The sequence below is a fragment of the Pleurodeles waltl genome, chromosome 11 (genome assembly GCF_031143425.1).
Source record: "Pleurodeles waltl isolate 20211129_DDA chromosome 11, aPleWal1.hap1.20221129, whole genome shotgun sequence".
In the NCBI taxonomy this organism is placed as follows: Eukaryota; Metazoa; Chordata; class Amphibia; order Caudata; family Salamandridae; genus Pleurodeles; species Pleurodeles waltl.
The window spans coordinates 25,594,320-25,615,535 of NC_090450.1; the positions used below are offsets into that span (position 1 = coordinate 25,594,320).

Consider the following 21,216-nt stretch of genomic DNA (forward strand, 5'->3'; position numbering starts at 1 on the left):
TGTTTCAAAATGTAATGGAACAATGTTTAGGCAGATTAATGCCCAGAGGCGTCCAGCACCCTGGGGCCCCATGACACATCATGCTGTGATTTATTCAAGACAAAGGAGTTCATTACTGAATCAAAATTTACATTATTCTTACAAAAATCTAGATCCAAACGTAAACTTATCTTAAGAGAGGCCTGCTTAACAAGAGCTTTAAGCTGAATCCGTCAAATGGATGAGGCCACTCTTATATTGAGATTAAAGTGTTCTGGAACATATTAAAAATTCTGAAAAGTAAAGTTTATCTCTTTTCAATAAAAAAAAAAAATCTCTTTAAACATAAGATGTCGTAAGAAGTTACAGTCACTGTTTGATGCAATGGATCTATCACACCACTTCTACCAAACCTGGTACGGATGAGCTTTTTAGACCAAATTGTAGACTTAATCAATGTCCTCGCTTATTGACCTTTCCCAAAACTACGTGATTATGGTTAAAAAGACCATGAAAAGATAATATAAAGTTAGTAGACATATTTGGATGGGTATTAATCTGTGCTTTTTGTATGGTTTACAAGTAGAATGTTTTGTGCTACTGTTCCACCGTCTGATATTCAATGAATAGAGGACTTCCTGGTAATGTTTTGCGGAAAGTGCTCGAGAATCAGTGAACGTTTCTGAAGTTCAAACCAGGAACTCAAGCCCATCGGGTATTTTATGAGCAGTGCGCCCCCTACTGTTACTATAATGAATCTTTTCTCTTTCAGATTCTCAGTGAGTGGTTTGGCAGAAGCATCATTTGCTCCTGTGTTAAGCTGAGCTATGATCATGCCCAAAGTATGATTGAAAACCCCAGTAAGCTGTTCAGCCCAGAGGAACTGCCCCCTCTCGCCCCGCATTACCCCATCGACGAGATCCACCAGGCTGTATTGAACCTGCACAGCATCGCCAAGAACCTCCGCAAACAGCGCTTCGATGGAGGTGCCTTACGACTGGACCAGGTAATAACCAAACCCACACCCCGTGGGTTTCTTTATGGGGTCTACTTTCTGAGGACAGCCCTAACTATCCACAGGGTGTAGCACAACTCTTACTACCTACACTTGTGGCTTGTAACCAAAGGTCCGCACCCTCTAGCTAGCGTACTAGGATACGTCCATAGCTGTCGACCTAGGATACACCCTCTATCCAACGTGTTGAGATACTTCCAATATCTAACAAGGTAATACTATTTTACCTAGCATATTAGGTTATGGGTTTTAGCTAAAATTCTGTTATGTTCTCTAGCTAGCGAGAAAGATTACACCCACCAAGTACCATACGAGGATACTCATTCTAGAATAACATTTGTCGCTAGCATGCTGGGGTTCACCTCTTAGTTGGTTGTACCATCTTGCTAGCTTGCTAGAATACACAGCCAAACTAGATTACTGGGATATGCCTTCTAGCTAGCATCCTGGGATTGGTCATCTCACTAGCATACTGGATTATGGCCCTCTAGCTAGCATCCTTGGACAGGGCCCTTCAACTGGCTTAGTAGGATATGCCCTGTAGCTGGAATACGGTGAGGTGCTCTCTAGGTAGCATACTTGGAGATGCGTTTTAGCTAGCTACTGGGAGGCACCCTCTAGCTAGCATCCTGGGACAGTCCCTCTAGCTTGCACAGTTGGAGATGCTCTTAAGCTAGCATAATGAGGGATACCCTCTAGCTAGCTTCTTGGGACAGTCCCTCTAGCTAACACAGTTGGTGATTCTCTTTAGCTAGCATCCTGAGACAGTCCCTCTAGCTAGCACAGTTGGAGACGCTCTTTAGCTAGCATACTGAGGGACATCCTCTAGCTAGCATCCTGGGACAGTCCCTCTAGCTTGCACAGTTGGAGATGCTCTTTAGCTAGCATACTGAGGGACATCCTCTAGCTAGCATCCTGGGACAGTCCCTCTAGCGTGCACAGTTGGAGATGCTCTTTAGCTAGCATACTGAGGGACATCCTCTAGCTAGCATTCTGGGACAGTCCCTCTAGCTAGCACAGTTGGAGATGCTCTTAAGCTAGCATAATGAGGGATACCCTCTAGCTAGCTTTTAGGGACAGTCCCTCTAGCTAACACAGTTGGTGATTCTCTTTAGCTAGCATCCTGAGACAGTCCCTCTAGCTAGCACAGTTGGAGACGCTCTTTAGCTAGCATACTGAGGGACATCCTCTAGCTAGCATCCTGGGACAGTCCCTCTAGCTAGCACAGTTGGTGATTCTCTTTAGCTAGCATACTGAGGGACATCCTCTAGCTAGCATCCTGGGACAGTCCCTCTAGCTTGCACAGTTGGAGATACTCTTTAGCTAGCATACTGAGGGACATCCTCTAGCTAGCATCCTGGGACAGTCCCTCTAGCTTGCACAGTTGGAGATGATCTTTAGCTAGCATACTGAGGGACATCCTCTAGCTAGCATTCTGGGACAGTCCCTCTAGCTAGCACAGTTGGAGATGCTCTTAAGCTAGCATAATGAGGGATACCCTCTAGCTAGCTTCTTGGGACAGTCCCTCTAGCTAACACAGTTGGTGATTCTCTTTAGCTAGCATCCCGAAACAGTCCCTCTAGCTAGCACAGTTGGAGACGCTCTTTAGCTAGCATACTGAGGGACATCCTCTAGCTAGCATCCTGGGACAGTCCCTCTAGCTAGCGCAGTTGGTGATTCTCTTTAGCTAGCATACTGAGGGACATCCTCTAGCTAGCATCCTGGGACAGTCCCTCTAGCTTGCACAGTTGGAGATGCTCTTTAGCTAGCATACTGAGGGACATCCTCTAGCTAGCATACTGAGGGACATCCTCTAGCTAGCATCCTGGGACAGTCCCTCTAGCTTGCACAGTTGGAGATGCTCTTTAGCTAGCATACTGAGGGACATCCTCTAGCTAGCATCCTGGGACAGTCCCTCTAGCTTGCACAGTTGGAGATGCTCTTTAGCTAGCATACTGAGGGACATCCTCTAGCTAGCATCCTGGGACAGTCCCTCTAGCTAGCACAGTTGGAGATGCTCTTTAGCTAGCATACTGAGGGACATCCTCTAGCTAGCATCCTGGGACAGTCCCTCTAGCTAGCACAGTTGGAGATGCTCTTTAGCTAGCATACTGAGGGACATCCTCTAGCTAGCATCCTGGGACAGTCCCTCTAGCTTGCACAGTTGGAGATGCTCTTTAGCTAGCATAATGAGGGACACCCTCTAGCTAGCATCCTGGGACAGTCCCTCTAGCTAGCACAGTTGGAGATGCTCTTTAGCTAGCATACTGAGGGACACCCTCTAGCCAGCATCCTGGGACAGTCCCTCTAGCTTGCACAGTTGGAGATGCTCTTTAGCTAGCATACTGAGGGACATCCTGTAGCTAGCTTCTTGGGACAGTCCCTCTAGCTAACACAGTTGGTGATTCTCTTTAGCTAGCATCCTGAGACAGTCCCTCTAGCTAGCACAGTTGGAGACGCTCTTTAGCTAGCATACTGAGGAACATCCTCTAGCTAGCATCCTGGGACAGTCCCTCTAGCTAGCGCAGTTGGTGATTCTCTTTAGCTAGCATACTGAGGAACATCCTCTAGCTAGCATCCTGGGACAGTCCCTCTAGCTAGCACAGTTGGAGATGCTCTTTAGCTAGCATACTGAGGGACATCCTCTAGCTAGCATCCTGGGACAGTCCCTCTAGCTAGCGCAGTTGGTGATTCTCTTTAGCTAACATACTGAGGGACATCCTCTAGCTAGCATCCTGGGACAGTCCCTCTAGCTTGCACAGTTGGAGATGCTCTTTAGCTAGCATACTGAGGGACATCCTCTAGCTAGCATCCTGGGACAGTCCCTCTAGCTTGCACAGTTGGAGATGCTCTTTAGCTAGCATACTGAGGGACATCCTCTAGCTAGCATTCTGGGACAGTCCCTATAGCTAGCACAGTTGGAGATGCTGTTAAGCTAGCATAATTAGGGATACCCTCTAGCTAGCTTCTTGGGACAGTCCCTCTAGCTAACACAGTTGGTGATTCTCTTTAGCTAGCATCCTGAGACAGTCCCTCTAGCTAGCACAGTTGGAGACGCTCTTTAGCTAGCATACTGAGGGACATCCTCTAGCTAGCATCCTGGGACAGTCCCTCTAGCTAGCGCAGTTGGTGATTCTCTTTAGCTAGCATACTGAGGGACATCCTCTAGCTAGCATCCTGGGACAGTCCCTCTAGCTTGCACAGTTGGAGATGCTCTTTAGCTAGCATACTGAGGGACATCCTCTAGCTAGCATCCTGGGACAGTCCCTCTAGCTTGCACAGTTGGAGATGATCTTTAGCTAGCATACTGAGGGACATCCTCTAGCTAGTATTCTGGGACAGTCCCTCTAGCTAGCACAGTTGGAGATGCTCTTAAGCTAGCATAATGAGGGATACCCTCTAGCTAGCTTCTTGGGACAGTCCCTCTAGCTAACACAGTTGGTGATTCTCTTTAGCTAGCATCCCAAGACAGTCCCTCTAGCTAGCACAGTTGGAGAAGCTCTTTAGCTAGCATACTGAGGGACATCCTCTAGCTAGCATCCTGGGACAGTCCCTCTAGCTAGCGCAGTTGGTGATTCTCTTTAGCTAGCATACTGAGGGACATCCTCTAGCTAGCATACTGAGGGACATCCTCTAGCTAGCATCCTGGGACAGTCCCTCTAGCTTGCACAGTTGGAGATGCTCTTTAGCTAGCATACTGAGGGACATCCTCTAGCTAGCATCCCCGGCCAGTCCCTCTAGCTAGCACAGTTGGAGATGCTCTTTAGCTAGCATACTGAGGGACATCCTCTAGCTAGCATCCTGGGACAGTCCCTCTAGCTAGCACAGTTGGAGATGCTCTTTAGCTAGCATACTGAGGGACATCCTCTAGCTAGCATCCTGGGACAGCCCCTCTAGCTTGCACAGTTGGAGATGCTCTTTAGCTAGCATACTGAGGGACATCCTCTAGCTAGCATCCTGGGACAGCCCCTCTAGCTTGCACAGTTGGAGATGCTCTTTAGCTAGCATAATGAGGGACACCCTCTAGCTAGCATCCTGGGACAGTCCCTCTAGCTAGCACAGTTGGAGATGCTCTTTAGCTAGCATACTGAGGGACACCCTCTAGCTAGCATCCTGGGACAGTCCCTCTAGCTTGCACAGTTGGAGATGCTCTTTAGCTAGCATAATGAGGGACACCCTCTAGCTAGCATCCTGGGACAGTCCCTCTAGCTAGCACAGTTGGAGATGCTGTTTAGCTAGCATCCCGAGACAGTCCCTCTAGCTAGCACAGTTGGAGATGCTCTTTAGCTAGCATACTGAGGGACACCCTCTAGCTAGCATCCTGCGACAGTCCCTCTAGCTAGCACAGTTGGAGATGCTGTTTAGCTAGCATAATGAGGGACGTCCTCTAGCTAGCATCCTGGGACAGTCCCTCTAGCTAGCACAGTTGGAGATGCTGTTTAGCTAGCATCCTGAGACAGTCCCTCTAGCTAGCACAGTTGGAGATGCTCTTTAGCTAGCATACTGAGGGACACCCTCTAGCTAGCATCCTGGGACAGTCCCTCTAGCTAGCACAGTTGGAGGTGCTGTTTAGCTAGCATACTGAGGGACACCCTCTAGCTAGCATCCTGGGACAGTCCCTCTAGCTAGCACAGTTGGAGATGCTCTTTAGCTAGCATACTGAGGGACATCCTCTAGCTAGCATCCTGGGACAGTCCCTCTAGCTTGCACAGTTGGAGATGCTCTTTAGCTAGCATACTCAGGGACATCCTCTAGCTAGCATCCTGGGACAGTCCCTCTAGCGTGCACAGTTGGAGATGCTCTTTAGCTAGCATACTGAGGGACATCCTCTAGCTAGCATCCTGGGACAGTCCCTCTAGCTTGCACAGTTGGAGATGCTCTTTAGCTAGCATACTGAGGGACATCCTCTAGCTAGCATCCTGGGACAGTCCCTCTAGCTTGCACAGTTGGTGATTCTCTTTAGCTAGCATACTGAGGGACATCCTCTAGCTAGCATACTGAGGGACATCCTCTAGCTAGCATCCTGGGACAGTCCCTCTAGCTTGCACAGTTGGAGATGCTCTTTAGCTAGCATACTGGGAGACACCCTTTCGCCGGCATCTTAGGATAGGCCCTTTAAATTGAATATTTAGAGAGACCTTGTAGCTAGCATGGTATCAGCTCAAGAGCCACGTGGCTCCATGAATAATCTACTCTGCTACTATGTTTATGTTTAATTGCAGGGCAAGTATATACATTTGCTAATGATGAAGTGTTTCTAAGCGCCTGCATTCTTTAGATGTCATTACGTGTGTATTGTTAAAACGATTTCCGCTTTGCATGCACAGGGAACAAGTAAAGTGTATGGTTTAGCTGTAAATACATATATATATTATATGCATAAATGTATTCATACAGTACATAGAGCAAAGATTGTATATGAGCTTTGACTGTAAAATCCCCATCAAATTGATGGGTGTGGTGGAACTGCGACATCGCCTACTGTAAGGTGTCTTGTTTAGGCCAAAATACCCCGTGTTTTCATTTTTGATTTACGCCCTGGACCTACCGCCAAAGCTTTGTGTCTGCTGTCTCGTGGCTTGTGGTTTTGAGCTCCTTGTGCCCTCCCCTCTGCAGCCTTGTGCTCACCGAGGACATAGAGGTAATCTGTGGTGATCTGCTTTTCTTTTGGCCTCTTGAGCCATGGTTGGCGGGTGAGTAAGTTTGGAAATGCACCTGGTCCTTGCAGAGGTAATACTGAGAGGCTCGAAGCGTCAGAGCGTTACCTCTGGTCACTTTCATTGTGCTTTGAAAATAATTGCTGCTATGCATCGTCAGTGATCTGTTCGTGGTATCTAGGCACTTTCTGCGGGTGGCAGCTGTACTCTGTGCTCTGTTAATAGTTTGGCCTTTATCAGATTGAGAGATGAGTGTTATCGGAAATCTCTTCCTTCACATAATATATGTCTATGTAATGTCTGTTCACCCCTGTAGATTTCTCCTGGTGTTGCAGCCCTCCGCCTGTCAATTAATGTTTAGTTTAGTTAGGGGGAGGTTAGAAATCATATATTGGATTCTGAGAATGCTGAACGAATATCTGCGGACAACGTCCGTGCAGCCAGGTCTGAGGCTGCGAAACACATCCTGATATGTTTCTTGTGTGCAGAACTTCTAGGCGCAGGGCTGGCAGACATGCTTGAAAGGGTGAGGACTGGTGCAGAACAATCCAGAAGGTGAAATCTACTTGTTGATCTCCGTTTTTGTGGAGCATTGCCCTGCGGATTTGATTCAAGGATTCTCCTGCTTGTTGGAGTGCACAACACCCCTGTGTGCTCTGTGCTCCTTAGCGGTGCATGTGTGGTCATGACCCTAGGGTCACAGCACCACATGTGGGATGTAGCACACATGAACAACTATTGTTGCGTAAGAGGATCCACTGCTAAAAACCTACTGTGCGAAGAGATGTATCTGATGTTCAGAGAGTGAAGGAGAATATAGCGGGGTGAAGCTGACGTGCTTTCAGTTTTCAGTACCTTGTAGGTGGCACAAACCATACAATGCAGGAGCGAGTGTGAGTCTCACCTTTATCCAACGGGATTAATCTCATTTAGCCGTGTCGCTCTTACAGAGGAGACCTCTGCAGACAAGAAAACTTTGGTAGATCTTTTCATAAAAGTTTTTGATCAAATTGGGGGGAAGGGGGGCTTGAAAAAGAGCTTTTTCTATTCTCATTCGATGATGCCTAGGAGGATTTTGTTCTTCAAGGCAGGAGGGACAGTGGAAAACCTTCTTCAGTAGGTAGGGAGGGTAGCAAAGTGCTTGCCCTGTGAGAGGGCACGGAAAATAGCAGAGTGTAGTGCCCTCTAGGCTTATGTACAAGAGAGACCCACAGACCCGCTCACAGGGGATCACTCCCAGAAGCCCTGCCACGATACGAGGTCACTGTCTCAGTGATGTCCATCTCCCTCTCTCTGGGATGTCTAATGGTTCACTCTCTAAGCTCACCACACAGACCAAAGATGCGGGACTCGCTCGTGCGCATGTCAAAACCCTCGCGCACACTGGCGGCCTCGCGGGGCAGCGCCTGCAGCACGTGCTGCACTAGTTCAAGGCGGGGCCTGTTTCATGTGCTCCGCCTCCAGGCCAAAGGAGGCCTGGGGAAGAGAGATGCCCACAGATTGGTTTTGTGTTCTCTGTCTCTCTTCAGCTGCTGCCCCTACTGGTCTGGTAAGCATCTTTAACACTCCTATCTGTTTGTCCAAAGAGTGTTAATCTTAACCACGTAGAAGTTTCTTATTGTTTTGAAAGGCTCCCTTTGCTTTCTCACCCACTGGGCGGTTCAGTCCTCGACTGTTAAAACAAAAAGGTCAGCAACTAAATTTTATTTTGCATTTCGGGAGCTTCGGCATGATAGCTTTGGACAGAGCCAGTTGCCTGTTTTTTGGCTCCTGACGTGTAAAGTTCAAACACACAACTCAGAATTCCTTTGCATTAATGCATGGACGTTTAACCAGTTTTGGAATTGGAAAAACTTTACTCTGGGAACCAGTAAATTACGATTCAAGGTGTGGCAACAAAAAGGGGGTGGAGTCGTGTGGGAAGGAGTCATGTAAAGCTGACTGACAATCAGTTTATACATTTGTTTTTTTTAAACCTCTGCCAAAAGGAAATTGGCAACGCGATGAAAGGGGACAGTAAATCTGCCCTGGTTTACTTGATTGGCCACCAAGAGACTGCAATTTATAGGGTTAAGGCATTTTCTACAGAGATCTGTGTGTGCCCGGTAAATCTCGGGGAATAATACCAGTGGTAAAATAACTCAGGTGGTTCAGGCTCTTGCTGGAGAGATCTGTGATTTGTCTGGTCACATTTTTTAATCTAAGTAGCACAGAGGATTAATGTGTCTCCTGCAAAGCACATTATGTAACATGCCGATGACAGGTTTTTATTTTATGTAGAAAGGTAAGTGGGTCACTGCTTTTAACACAGATCCTTCTATTACTTGCAGTTCATAAATTGCAATCCTTCTAATATAGCGCAGTGAGCCGTGAACAGACGTCTAGCATCTACATGCTAACTGCAAGGCATAGGTTTTGACCCTTATTAGTTTTTCTTAATCTGTTGTTGTTATAAGGCCAATGAAAGGATTTGTTAAAGTAAAAATAGACTTAGTAGTACAGAGAACCCTAAGCACTGCTTTACGTTTTAAATCCTGACTTTGTGCTTCTCACAGCAATGCTCTCTTAAAATAGAATTTTTAGCAGTAAAAACCGATGTGCAGCTCCTGCCCCTTAACAAGCTAATTGTCTAATGTGACATCCTGTGCATTGATTTGCACACTTGTATGATTGTCACTATTATATGTGCGCGTGGATTGTAAAGCGCTCACACACCCTGCATTTGGATGAGTAGCACTATAAAAGGTTAAAAAAAATGTAAGTGCAATTTAAATTGTTATTCATACAAAATGCTCATATAGATCGATGCATCTGACACTCTTACAGCGCGTGTATATGGGTTAGGTGCAGACATTGAACAGAGTCAAAAAGTTGCCTCCAAATTGCTGTTTCTCTGAAGTACGTGTGAAGTGATAACAAGCTGTGCGCCTTTGTTACCCCTCCATTGCATCAGTGTCTAGATGTGAGGCTCCAAATATGTCCCAGCCAGGATTATACTGGGACCAAGGGAAGTCTTTACATGTGGCCTTTGATTTTGGCTCGGCTGGAATCTAAATTAAGAAAGCAGGCAAGGTGCCGGCGCTGGGGAGCTGGGTCCCCGTGTTGGCAAATGACACCAGACGGATCTCCAGTCCGGATCAGTAATAGCCGCCGGATCCCACTGGATCCCCATTCTGTTCGCAGAAAAAGTCCGAAACAGATGGGGGATCCCTGGTCACTTGATCCCACTTGCTCTGTTCAAAGTCCGTGCATTAGCTCCGAGAAATTCCGTGTGACGTGTTGGAACTTCGGACACCCAGCATGCAGGGCGCTCGGTTCTGCGGAGAGTCCCCATGAAATGGCCCAAAGCTCCGACAGTGGACACTACGACATGTATATTCAGTGCCACTGGAATTACACATCCCTGGGGATGAAGCGTTTCCTACATACTCATCGATTGTCCTCATTTCCAGACAACACCCCATCTGCTGTATAATGTGAAGATTTCTACAAAAATAAATGTTGTTTCAAGCTCAAAGGCTGCTCTCTCTGCGCCTCAGTCCTCAGTTCCCTCACGCTCCGAACACGTGACTGACAGTCAGTCACCTCTGTTGTATCTCATACACTCCCTTGTCGCGTCCTCCATTCACCTCTCTTCTGTTTTCACGTTCTCATTTCAGCAGTCTCTCCAGGACCCTCACTTCCGTCTCACCCCCTCCTCTTACCATCCCATGTTTACACTCTCTCCTCTCACAAACAAGCACACATTCCATTCCATTCCTTTACAGATCATCTCCTCTCGTCCGCTGGCCCTGGTCTCCCTCTCTGGCTCGTAGCAGCGTCTCTTTCTCACAAACACTTGCACTCTGACTGTCTCAGACACACAGCGAAGGACGGTCCCCGTCACCGGCTTGAATGTTCAATGGTCATTTTTTAAATACCGCCGGTGAAAACGCCGTCTCCGCAGTGTGGCACTTCCGGCTGTGAGGCAAACCTTAGGAGGACTGAAGAGGAGCTCTCTGCAGGGTTGTAGACTTACATCAAAGAGGGAAAATTAATGGGAAACTGAAGCAACGTGAACGTTTGGGGCAGATTACATTTAAATTGTAACTTTAAATTGCTTGAGTTTGTGTTGATTCTTCGGTTTTCCACATATTGCGAAGTAGATGTCACTAGTAGGTCATTCTTATGTGAGCAGCCCAAGTAATTATGCTCGGGGTTTGCACGCGGGAGGCAACCCCATCGAGAAGGTTTGGGCCCTGTGCTGCATCTGTTTAACACGTTGAGGCAGCCAGTGCTTGTTTGTATTTGTGAAACAACAGTGCTTCCCTGCGGGGGACGTCGCAATCCCTGAACGTCCCATGCACTATGATTAGCATTCGTAGTCCCATCGTATGGATTGTAGCAGATAGTTTAATTCAATATGGTACATGCGAAGACGAGCCACATTCAAGCAGGGTCTCCAGACCAGCACAGTGTGAGTGCAAGAAATGGGTCTAAAGGGGGTCATTCTGACCCCGGCCGGCGGCGGAAGCCGCCGGCCTGGCTGGAACCGCCAGAATACCGCTGCGCGGTCAAAAGACCGCCGCGGGTATTCTGGGTTTCCCGCTGGGCTGGCGGGCGACCGCCAGAAGGCCGCCCACCAGCCCAGCGGGAAACACCCTTCCATGAGGATGCCGGCTCCGAATGGAGCCGGCGGAGTGGAAGGGGTGCGACGGGTGCAGTTGCACCGGTCGCGATTTTCAGTGTCTGCATGGCAGACACTGAAAATCTTTGTGGGGCCCTGTTACGGGGGCCCCTGCAGTGCTCATGCCATTGGCATGGGCACTGCAGGGGCCCCCAGGGGCCCCACAACACCCCATATCGCCATCCTGTTCCTGGCGGCCAAAACCGCCAGGAACAGGATGGCGGTATGGGGGTCCGAATCCCCATGGCGGCGCAGCTTGAGGATTCCCCAGGGCAGCGGAAAACTGGCGGTACACCGCCGGTTTTCTGTTTCTGAACGGACAGAATGCCCATGGGAGCACCGCCAGCCTGTTGGCGGTGCTCCCGCGGTCGTTGGCCCTGGCGGATTTTACCGCCAGGGTCAGAATGACCCCCTAAGTGTGTACAAGGCGGTTCACACATACAGTTAGCATGTACATCAATCTCTACGGACAGCTGAAAATACTCCTTGCAAGACTCTGAACTGACAGTACATCCAGACTGATGTAATCAGTCAGAAAGTCATCTGGTTTAATTGTCGACGTTTCGGCCCTGTTGTGTGCGATTTGTCAGGGTCGTCAGGGCAAACAATTTGAGCCCCATAGCAAAGAGCCTGCAATGCGGATTAAATAAGGAAGTTGGTCCAACTGGTCCCAGTCCTGGGAGCAAATCATCCAAGTCGTCGGGGAAGATCCCCCCTCGAGAGAGGGGAGCCCCGTCCAGGGATTAGTGCAAAAGAGCTTCACCTTGCAAAGGGCTGTGCTACACACGCTAAGAACTTGTGCACAGGGATGCATGCAGTCACTCACACAAGTCGTGCACGCACTCAAATTCATGCTGTGGCGCACACACTCATGCTGTGGCGCACACACTCATGCTGTGGCGCACACAAACAGTTGACTCGCTTTCCTACACTGACTCATTTGCCCGAGACATTTAATCCTATCTAATCACTCTCGCCTCGATAGCTGTGCACAATCTATTTTTTGCAATATTTTTCGGTATAGGGAAGATCCCAACGCAGGTTTGTATTCTGATCATCGCACCACTGCCATTGGAAGGGGTCCCTGCGCCTCTGGTAGCTGAGGCGCCATCGGTGCACTTTGTTTCCAGTCAGTCCAATAAAAGATATCAAGATCTAGATTATTTACCTGGTTCGACTTGTTAACCCTCCATTGACTTTCCTTTACTGTGATTTACCACAATTGACCAACTACAGATCCGCTTTCAGTGGGGAGACTGCCCTGGAAACAGGAATACAACAGCTTCTACATGTTTCATTTCAATTACAAGTGGGATTCTTTATTACAGTCACTAAGGCTTCTTCTAGTAACATGTGAACCTGCAGGTTGTAGATGGCAGCATGTACAGCGCTTTGAAGCCGCCTCTCTCCATGTGGTCTGCTCTTCAGTGCATCTCTGCTAGATGGCAATCTCATGCACCACGAGTCCAAAATCTGTTTATTTTTCTGTTTATACAGCATTTATACAAATGTGTTAGGACCCTGGGGAGGAAAGGCGGCTGGTCCGTGGTGGTGAACACAGCACTGTGTGGAATACATGTTCCAGGACAGTGTAACTAGGCCTCCTCTGTTCCTAAACGCCGATGGGCTGAGCCTACAAGGATGAGGAGGCGGCGACCACCTCCCACCAAAGTCATGACACCTCCCACACTTCCGCTCTTGGAAGGGGCGGTGCCAAGGCGAGGCAGCCCCCCCCCCCCCCCCCGTAGTAGAACCTTCACCTGGGCCACCGATGACTGCACCTCAGTCATGTCAGGATCCAGTGACGGGACATGCCACCTGATGTGAACACTAAGCAGCCAAGATTGTAGGTTGGAGCTTGAGTCTGGTGGCAGCCCCATTGCCCCCCCCCCCCCCCCCCCGGGGGGGGGTCACTGAGGGGAAAGACCAGGGAGCCCTGAGGCCCGGACAAGGAGACCTGGGTAGTCATGCTGCGTCCACTGAGGTGGCCATTGGAGAACATATTCTTTGTTCTACAGTGTCCAGGCGTTGGGAAGCTACATAGAGCCATGGGGCGCTTTGTTATGATAACTGCACATCTGCACAAAACGCCCAAGGTAAACGACTCAGCTCCTTCATGGCTGGGCGCCGGTCCAGACTGTTGTGCACTCATTGGAAGGAGTCCTGTCTATTACCTGTGACCTCATGAGGTCCTCGAGGCTCCCTTGCAGGATGTGACCCCTGAATACAGGGGGTTCCTGCGGTGGCCACACTGAGGCTTTGCAGAAGGGAATCCCATGGACCCACGTGTCAGAGGAGTGTGCGTCCCAGTTATTATAGACCACAGCCATGAGGTCCTCGAGGCACCCTTGCAGGATGTGACCCCAGGGTACAGGGAGTTCCTGCGGTGGCCACACTGAGGCTTTGCAGAAGGGAATCCCATGGATCCCCGTGTCAGACGAGTGTGCGTCCCAGTTATTGCAGACGCCAGCCATGGGGTCCTCGAGGCACCCTTGCAGGATGTGACCCCAGAGTACAAGGGGTTCCTGCGGTGTCCACACTGAGGCTTTGCGGAAGGGAATCCCATGGACCCCCGTGTCAGAGGAGTGTGCGTCCCTGGTATTATAGACCCCAACCATGAGGTCCTCGAGGTACCCTTGCAGGATGTGACCCCACAGTACCGGGGGTTCCTGCGGTGGTCACCCTGAGGCTTTGCAGAAGGGAATCCCATGGATCCCCGTGTCAGACGAGTGTGCGTCCCAGTTAGTATAGACGCCAGCCACGAGGTCCGCGAGGCACCCTTGCAGGATCATTTGGTTGAAAAACAAGGGCCTGCCAAGGGGCACATCCTCACGGTGACGGTCACTGATGCCCTTGGGGCGTAGCCTGGTCAGTGGGATTCGGAGGATGGGAGACCTTGGGGAGTCCTTGCCCCGTAAAGCCCTCTGTCCTCGGATTACATGCCCCCACCCCACTCCACGGCATGAGTGCAGTGCTCCGAAAATCCCAGCTTCTGCCTGCAGAGTGTGACCTTGGCGTTAGTCCAGGGCCTGGTCTCCCTCCCAGTGCTCCGGACCCCACCACACGGCCGCTGGCTGCTTTCCCCGCCGGCCCTCTGCAGGATGTCTCTACGCTGTAGGTGTCCGAGGACGGAGTGAGGTAGGTGTGTGGGGGTAGCTGACAGGAGGGGCCGGAGCCTAGGGGAGCACCCTGCGGCTAGCCGGCCCCAGGGCAGTGGATGAACACGGGGCGCCCCTTTACTACTCGGAATGCCAAGACGCACACTCCTGATAACACCAACCAGCACTTTCATTGGCCTAGCACCAGGGCTTTAAGTGGTATGGAAAAAGGGGGGTGAAGGGGTATCTCTTAAAGGGGCGTGGCCGATGGAATTAGGGCGTGGCTTTAAAACATCTCAGGTAAAAATGTGTGTGAGCGCCACCGAACAGGTATTGTGCACCTTCTGTCATTGCGTCCAGATATTTAGTACAAGTAACATCACACTTTCAACACGCCAGAACTATTGGCTTTGTCAGTGGTTGTCAGTTGCACAAGATAAATAAGCAGCAACGGTGGCTTCCTTGTATAAATATTGAAAGTGCTTCAGTTATGATATGGCGAGACTGTGAGATAAATACCCCGAGTCACTTTGAAGTTACATCAGAGGCAGTGAAGGGTGGGACTGCTGCTGAGTTAAGATTTTCCTTTCACCCTGAGGGTGAGGGCAGGAATGGAGCACCCGATAGGGGCCCGTCTCAGGACCTGCTTTTCAGAACTGCCGGGGCTGAGCACCGGCAGGACCCGGCCCATTTAAAGCTCTGGCTCAGTACTGTCGGGTAGAGAGAGCCGGCACGCTTTTGGTTTGAAAGTGAGAGGGCCTGCGCTTCTCAGCAGGGGGTCAGTACTTCAACGGGCGAGGGTGCGGCACGCCCACTGCTCGAAGGCAGGATGGTACTGCGGGATAGTGAGTGACTTCACTGCTTCGCGATTAGTGTTAGTAATGGGCGTGTAAAGGACGTCGCTTCCTAATAGCAACGCGCAGGGGGCTGTATGAATGTTTTGCGACTGAAGTGTGGTCTCAGAACATTTGCAGTTTACCACCAACTTCAAGTTGGTGGTAACCCATTCACAAATTGGAAGGGATCCCAAAGGGGTCTCTTCCCCTTTGTGAAATGGGGCACCAATTTTTTTCAGAGCAAGCAGTGGTCCAACGGCACTGCCTTCTCTTATAAAATGAAATGAAAACCTTTTGTTTTTGAAATGCATCCCGTTTTCCTTTAAGGCAAACAGGTTGCATTTATTTAAAAAAAAAAAAATAATCCTTATTTAAAAAGCAATCACAGACATGGTGGTCTGCCCAACAGGCCACCATCCCTGTTAATTTGGCCATTCCCAAAGGGTCGTAAATTGTGACCTAACTCATCAATATTGATGAGGTAGGCCCCTTTGCGACCCACTGGGAACCGCCAAATGTGTCTGAGGCACACTAGTAAGTTACTGTTTGTGATTTCCTAATTGCGAATCGCAAATATTCACAATTCTGAAATTGCAAACAGGTTTTTGGTACATGAGGTCTGATATTCAGTAAAGGAGGCACACAGGTTGGGGTGCGTAGCATGCCTACCTCACTTCCAGTACTGGGGTTTTATTTAGACACTCACGGCATTCTGTGATTTGACTTTGGTAAGCTTAAGTTTCACCAACAAGACTAACACACCCGATGAGCCACAGTTTTGAATCCAAAGCTGTGGAGTGCAATAGAGGTGTCCCAGGCAGTGCTTAATTTGAGCTGGTGGTTTCCGGTGCGGGGCACCAGCACTTATTTTTGTTGACTGGCACTCAGTTCTCTGCATCAGGTATTTAGTGCCAGCAAACGACACATATAGGAAAGGCGGAGGAGAAGAAAAACGAAAAAGCGTCAGAAAAGAGGAAAACAGAAAGCTGCAGGATTGAGGTGAAGGGGCAGGGAGTGGCTGTAAATGGATTAAAGAGGCCACGATGGCTTTAGGATGCCTCAGTATTCTGTGCTCGCACATTTAAATGCAGCAGCCTCATGTTTCAAAGGACAGCTTTGGGCACCAGCACCTTTTTATTTACAAATTAAGCACTGGTCCCGGGGATATTGGGCTGTCTGGTTACCCTATAAAAAACAATAACTTTGGAGGGGAGCTTACCAAGCTGCGGTTGAGTACACAAACCGTTCAGCTTTGGAGCTGGGAAAGCAGGTTCGCGTCTCTGCGTCCATTTAACATCCTGTGATCCTGGGCACATCACTAAACCTCCCCTTGCATACAAAAATGAATGTGTTCTTGTGTAATATAACTCGCTGTAATGTAAAGGGAATACCTTCAGGTCGAGTTCACGCTGCATGAACTGTAAAAATAAATAAATAAGCCATGCCTGGCAGAACCCAGAGTGCACCAGGTTGCTGGCTTTCCAGTATTTCACGGATTTAAAGCCCATTTTTTTTTATCTGAAGACTAGTATAAAAGACATTGTTTGACTCTGCAAACATTGGTATCCCCCCGCAAATGTAAAATATAAGCACTTAAATACAAGTTCCGAGCAGAAGCTCCGTATTATACTGTTTAAAAGAATATATACGAGAAGAAATAACTTCAACTTTTTTTCCAATTGCCTAAACTATTCCCAAATGACCATTAAAGGAAGCGGGGACATAATGTTCATGTTTAAAAGGATAGATGAGGTTTTAGCACTCTTGTGTTCAAGTACCAGCTCCAGTCTCCTCCTGAAGCTGAAAAGATGGAGGGCAGGCAGTATTTAACGCCGAGGAACAGTGGCCCCTCTGCATGTTGTTGGCTGTAGGCCTCTCATCTCTCTCCCCTCCTCAGCTGTGGTCGCCGCCTCGCTTCCAGGTAAAGAGGGTGTTTGTTCCAGGTTAGATACCTTCAAGGCGCCATCAGCTGGTCTTCCAGGAACATGATGCCTCAAATCCTCTAGGTTCTGCCTTCACATGCTAACGCTGCTTGTCTTTGCTTTAATGATCCTCCAGGACACAGGGTGGGGGATCTCTAGGAGGGTCGTGACCAAAGAAGCCCAACTAAGCATCCTTTCCAAGATGTAATTAAGGGTGTGGCTTCAAACAAAAATAAATAAATAAATAAGCAAGCAGACATCCTAGACACGACATGACCAGTATTGGAGGATCCCTGAAAATGTTCTGGTATTGCATCCAGGCATTTAATGCAACAACGGGCTCCGCTTAAAACATGCCAGACCTATTGGCTTTACCAGTGCTTGTTAGCAGTATGAAATGAATGACAACGATGATTTTGTTTTGAATGATTAGAATTCAAAATGTTTCAGTTCTGAAAATGTGAGAGGATTAATGAACTCTATCACTAAGGTGTGTGAAAGGGGTCTCATTCCCTCCTGAGCTCCCGCTCACACCCCTTTTCTCTTCAGTCCCTCCCTCGCCTGTCTCCGACTGCTAGACCCCCCCTCCCCACTCCACGCACATTTCTGGAATCCTCCATCAGCACCTCATAGGGTCCTCCTTTTCCTCTCTCCCTCTTTACGCACTTCCTTTCACCTTCCCCAAATCACGATAAGCACTATCACCTCTAAGCACATTTTTTTTTTACCTTTTTTTTTTTTTTTTTTTTAACTTTGGTGCTGCCTATATTTCGACAACTGTGGACACCCTTCACACACTTTCCCACGGTTACAGCTGGCACAAATGTGACCCTGACTCGCTGCGCACTGCAGAGAGGCCAAGGACTGGATGTGCATATAGTCTGACCACCTTTCTGACCCACCGTGAGAAACAGTGACATTCAGCCTCAGCTATGTAACCCTCAGTTGTGCCCCTTCAATGACACCCACCCACAACCTGAACTCACCCAGACTCCTGAGGCCACTCAGTTCATAGTTTGCGCTAGGTAAGAGTCCTGTTGGCTCGAAATGTCTCTGGGTGAAATATTGCTAAGGCTCACAGTTTTCCCTTTTTACAGATAATGGACAGGGAACAATACGTTTATTTCTAAAAGCAGAAGAAACATAAAATAGTGCTTTTTGTGAGTGACTCTCAATGCTGCTGTTCGTAGATTCTAGGCCAACAGCTGAGCAGGTAGACATCGCGGAAAGTAAAAAAAAAAAATAGGATTACATTTCCTTAAATACAGGCATAGGTCATCAAATCGTTGTATATAATGTTCATATTTATCTGTAAGTGTAGACTTTTGTTATATTTGGTTTCTTAATTAGCTAAAACGTGACAGGCATCAAAGTATGAATGCATGTTTATTAGATAAATAAATGCAGAAATGTACCATTTTACGTCTCCAATTATTCTCGAAACACAAAAATATGGATAAATACCAATACGATGGCTAAAAATTAAATATGGATAAATACAGACTGAAATGTTACCCAAAAAAACATAAAACCGGAAGCCCTAGATATTCCCCGGTGGCCACTCTAACGGGCCCCTTCTTCGGCAGTCCTGGCGGGCAGAGCCCCCCCCTGGGGGGGCCGGCAGGAGACCCCGAGCCGGGGGTCGGCCATAGCGCCTCGCCGAGGCACGGGAAGGCAGCCAGGGAGGCTTCCCCGGGCGTTCCTGGCACCGCGGGACGAGGCTGTTTACACAAACTCCTGACCAGCTCTTCCTAGCGCCTTGATCTGGGCCCCCCGCCGACCGCTGCGGTTAGTGGTTAGCGCTTGAGGTTTGCAGCACGAGTTCAAATCCCGGCTAAGCCGAACTGCCGCTGCGTGTGAACTTGGGAACTTCGGGCGACGTGTCACAGAAACTCGCAGCGGGAAAACAGCGCCAAAGCATTCGTGCACAAGTTTACTGCCTGTGACACACGGGATGGAACAAGCACACTTGCTAGCTGTTGACAATACAGCACGGGTTTAGTGCCAGAGAAGAAATAAAAGAATACGTTGCAAAAACACTGGGAAACGTTTTTTTTTTTTTATACATCATTAACGCTTGTGGTGGAAATGTTACCAGAGCATCCCGACTTTAAGAGTACCCACCCTTTAAAAAAACAGAGCATCTGATGTCCCACTGTTTTACTACATGTTATACAAATGTGCAAACTATTTTTTCCTCAGACGTAGTCCCACTTTTCCAAATTGAAAAGCGGGACCATTTATTTTCTCCTCTTATTACTGAGACACAGCCGGAATGTGATGCCGGCTGATGCCCTGTTTGCTCTGAGCCAGATGCTGTGCCGCACTTCCCATTGCACAAGCCGCACAACGTCCTTACAAAGGTGGCCCGGGCTTCTTTGAGTGCCACTGGCTCAGACAGGAGCCCTGGGGCTCAGCAGCTATAGATTCTGCATTTTAACATAGCGCTTCTTTGCCAGCGCCAGGGGTCAGTGCGCTTTACAGATAACAAGGGAACACACTGCCTTCTTGCAGTTTATACAGTATGGTTTGCGCGAAGAAGAGGAGGAAGAAGGACAAATTAACAGCAGCGTATAACGAGGAGCTATAAATCCAACTTTGCAGTAATACAATGAGTTGCTAGAGGATAGTGGCGGAGACTTTAAGGTCAGGGGTCAAGAATTGTTCGTGGCTGGTAACCCCGTGTTAGAAAGCCGAGCTTTGGGGCATCAGACCCAAGAGTTGTGAACTTTTCATGTTTGGACCAATATCTTGGTGCCAGATTCTACCAGAAGGCTGCTTCAAGGCGCTTGAGCAGTCCAGAGAGGTTGGTGTAATGCAGCTGTCTACAAATAACTTGAGGTGCAGTGGAAGGGGTCAGTCCTTAACCAGGCCTTGCTCCTAGCAGTAAGGTTGGTGTGGCAGGATGGTCAGCCTTTTGAGTTGTGTGTGCCCTGCGATAGTGCTAGTGAAATTCAGTGTCTGGGTGATAGTGAGATTCAGTGTTTAGATCCAGCTTGTGTGATAGTGAGATCCAGGGTATCAGTAATTGTACGAGTAACAGCGTGAGATCCTGTGTTTAAGTGATACTGAGATTCGGTGCTTGAGTGATGGTGAGATTCCGTTTTTGAGACATAGTGAGGTTCAGTGTTTGAGTGATGGTGAGACCCAGTGTTTGAGTGATGGTGAGATTCAATGTTTGAGTGATGGTGAGACCCAGTGTTTGAGTGATGGTGAGACCCAGTGTTTGAGTGATGGTGAGACCCAGTGTTTGAGTGATGGTGAGACCCAGTGTTTGAGTGATGGTGAGACCCAGTGTTTGAGTGATGGTGAGACCCAGTGTTTGAGTGATGGTGAGACCCAGTGTTTGAGTGATGGTGAGACCCAGTGTTTGAGTGATGGTCCAGTGTTTGAGTGATAATGAAACCAGGTGTTTGAGTGATGGTGAGATTCAATGTTTGAGTGATGGTGAGACCCAGTGTTTGAGTGATGGTGAGACCCAGTGTTTGAGTGATGGTGAGACCCAGTGTTTGAGTGATGGTGAGACCCAGTGTTTGAGTGATGGTGAGACCCAGTGTTTGAGTGATGGTGAGACCCAGTGTTTGAGTGATGGTGAGATCCAGTGTTTGAGTGATGGTGAGATCCAGTGTTTGAGTGATAATGAAACCAGGTGTTTGAGTGATGGTGAGATTCAATGTTTGAGTGATGGTGAGACCCAGTGTTTGAGTGATGGTGAGACCCAGTGTTTGAGTGATGGTGAGACCCAGTGTTTGAGTGATGGTGAGACCCAGTGTTTGAGTGATGGTGAGACCCAGTGTTTGAGTGATGGTGAGACCCAGTGTTTGAGTGATGGTGAGACCCAGTGTTTGAGTGATGGTGAGACCCAGTGTTTGAGTGATGGTGAGACCCAGTGTTTGAGTGATGGTGAGATCCAGTGTTTGAGTGATAATGAAACCAGGTGTTTGAGTGATGGTGAGATTCAATGTTTGAGTGATGGTGAGACCCAGTGTTTGAGTGATGGTGAGACCCAGTGTTTGAGTGATGGTGAGACCCAGTGTTTGAGT

At 48.6% G+C, this 21,216-nt stretch overlaps 1 protein-coding gene across 2 annotated transcripts in view; it reads left to right on the top strand.

The window, feature by feature from the left end:
- DIS3L2 (DIS3 like 3'-5' exoribonuclease 2) overlaps nucleotides 1-21,216 on the top strand; it is a 714,887-nt gene that overhangs the window by 444,583 nt on the left and 249,088 nt on the right. For both annotated transcript variants that reach the window (XM_069212876.1, XM_069212877.1), the window contains one exon: nucleotides 752-985. In XM_069212876.1, coding sequence (XP_069068977.1) covers nucleotides 752-985 — 234 coding nt within the window. The remainder of the gene's footprint in view (nucleotides 1-751; nucleotides 986-21,216) is intronic.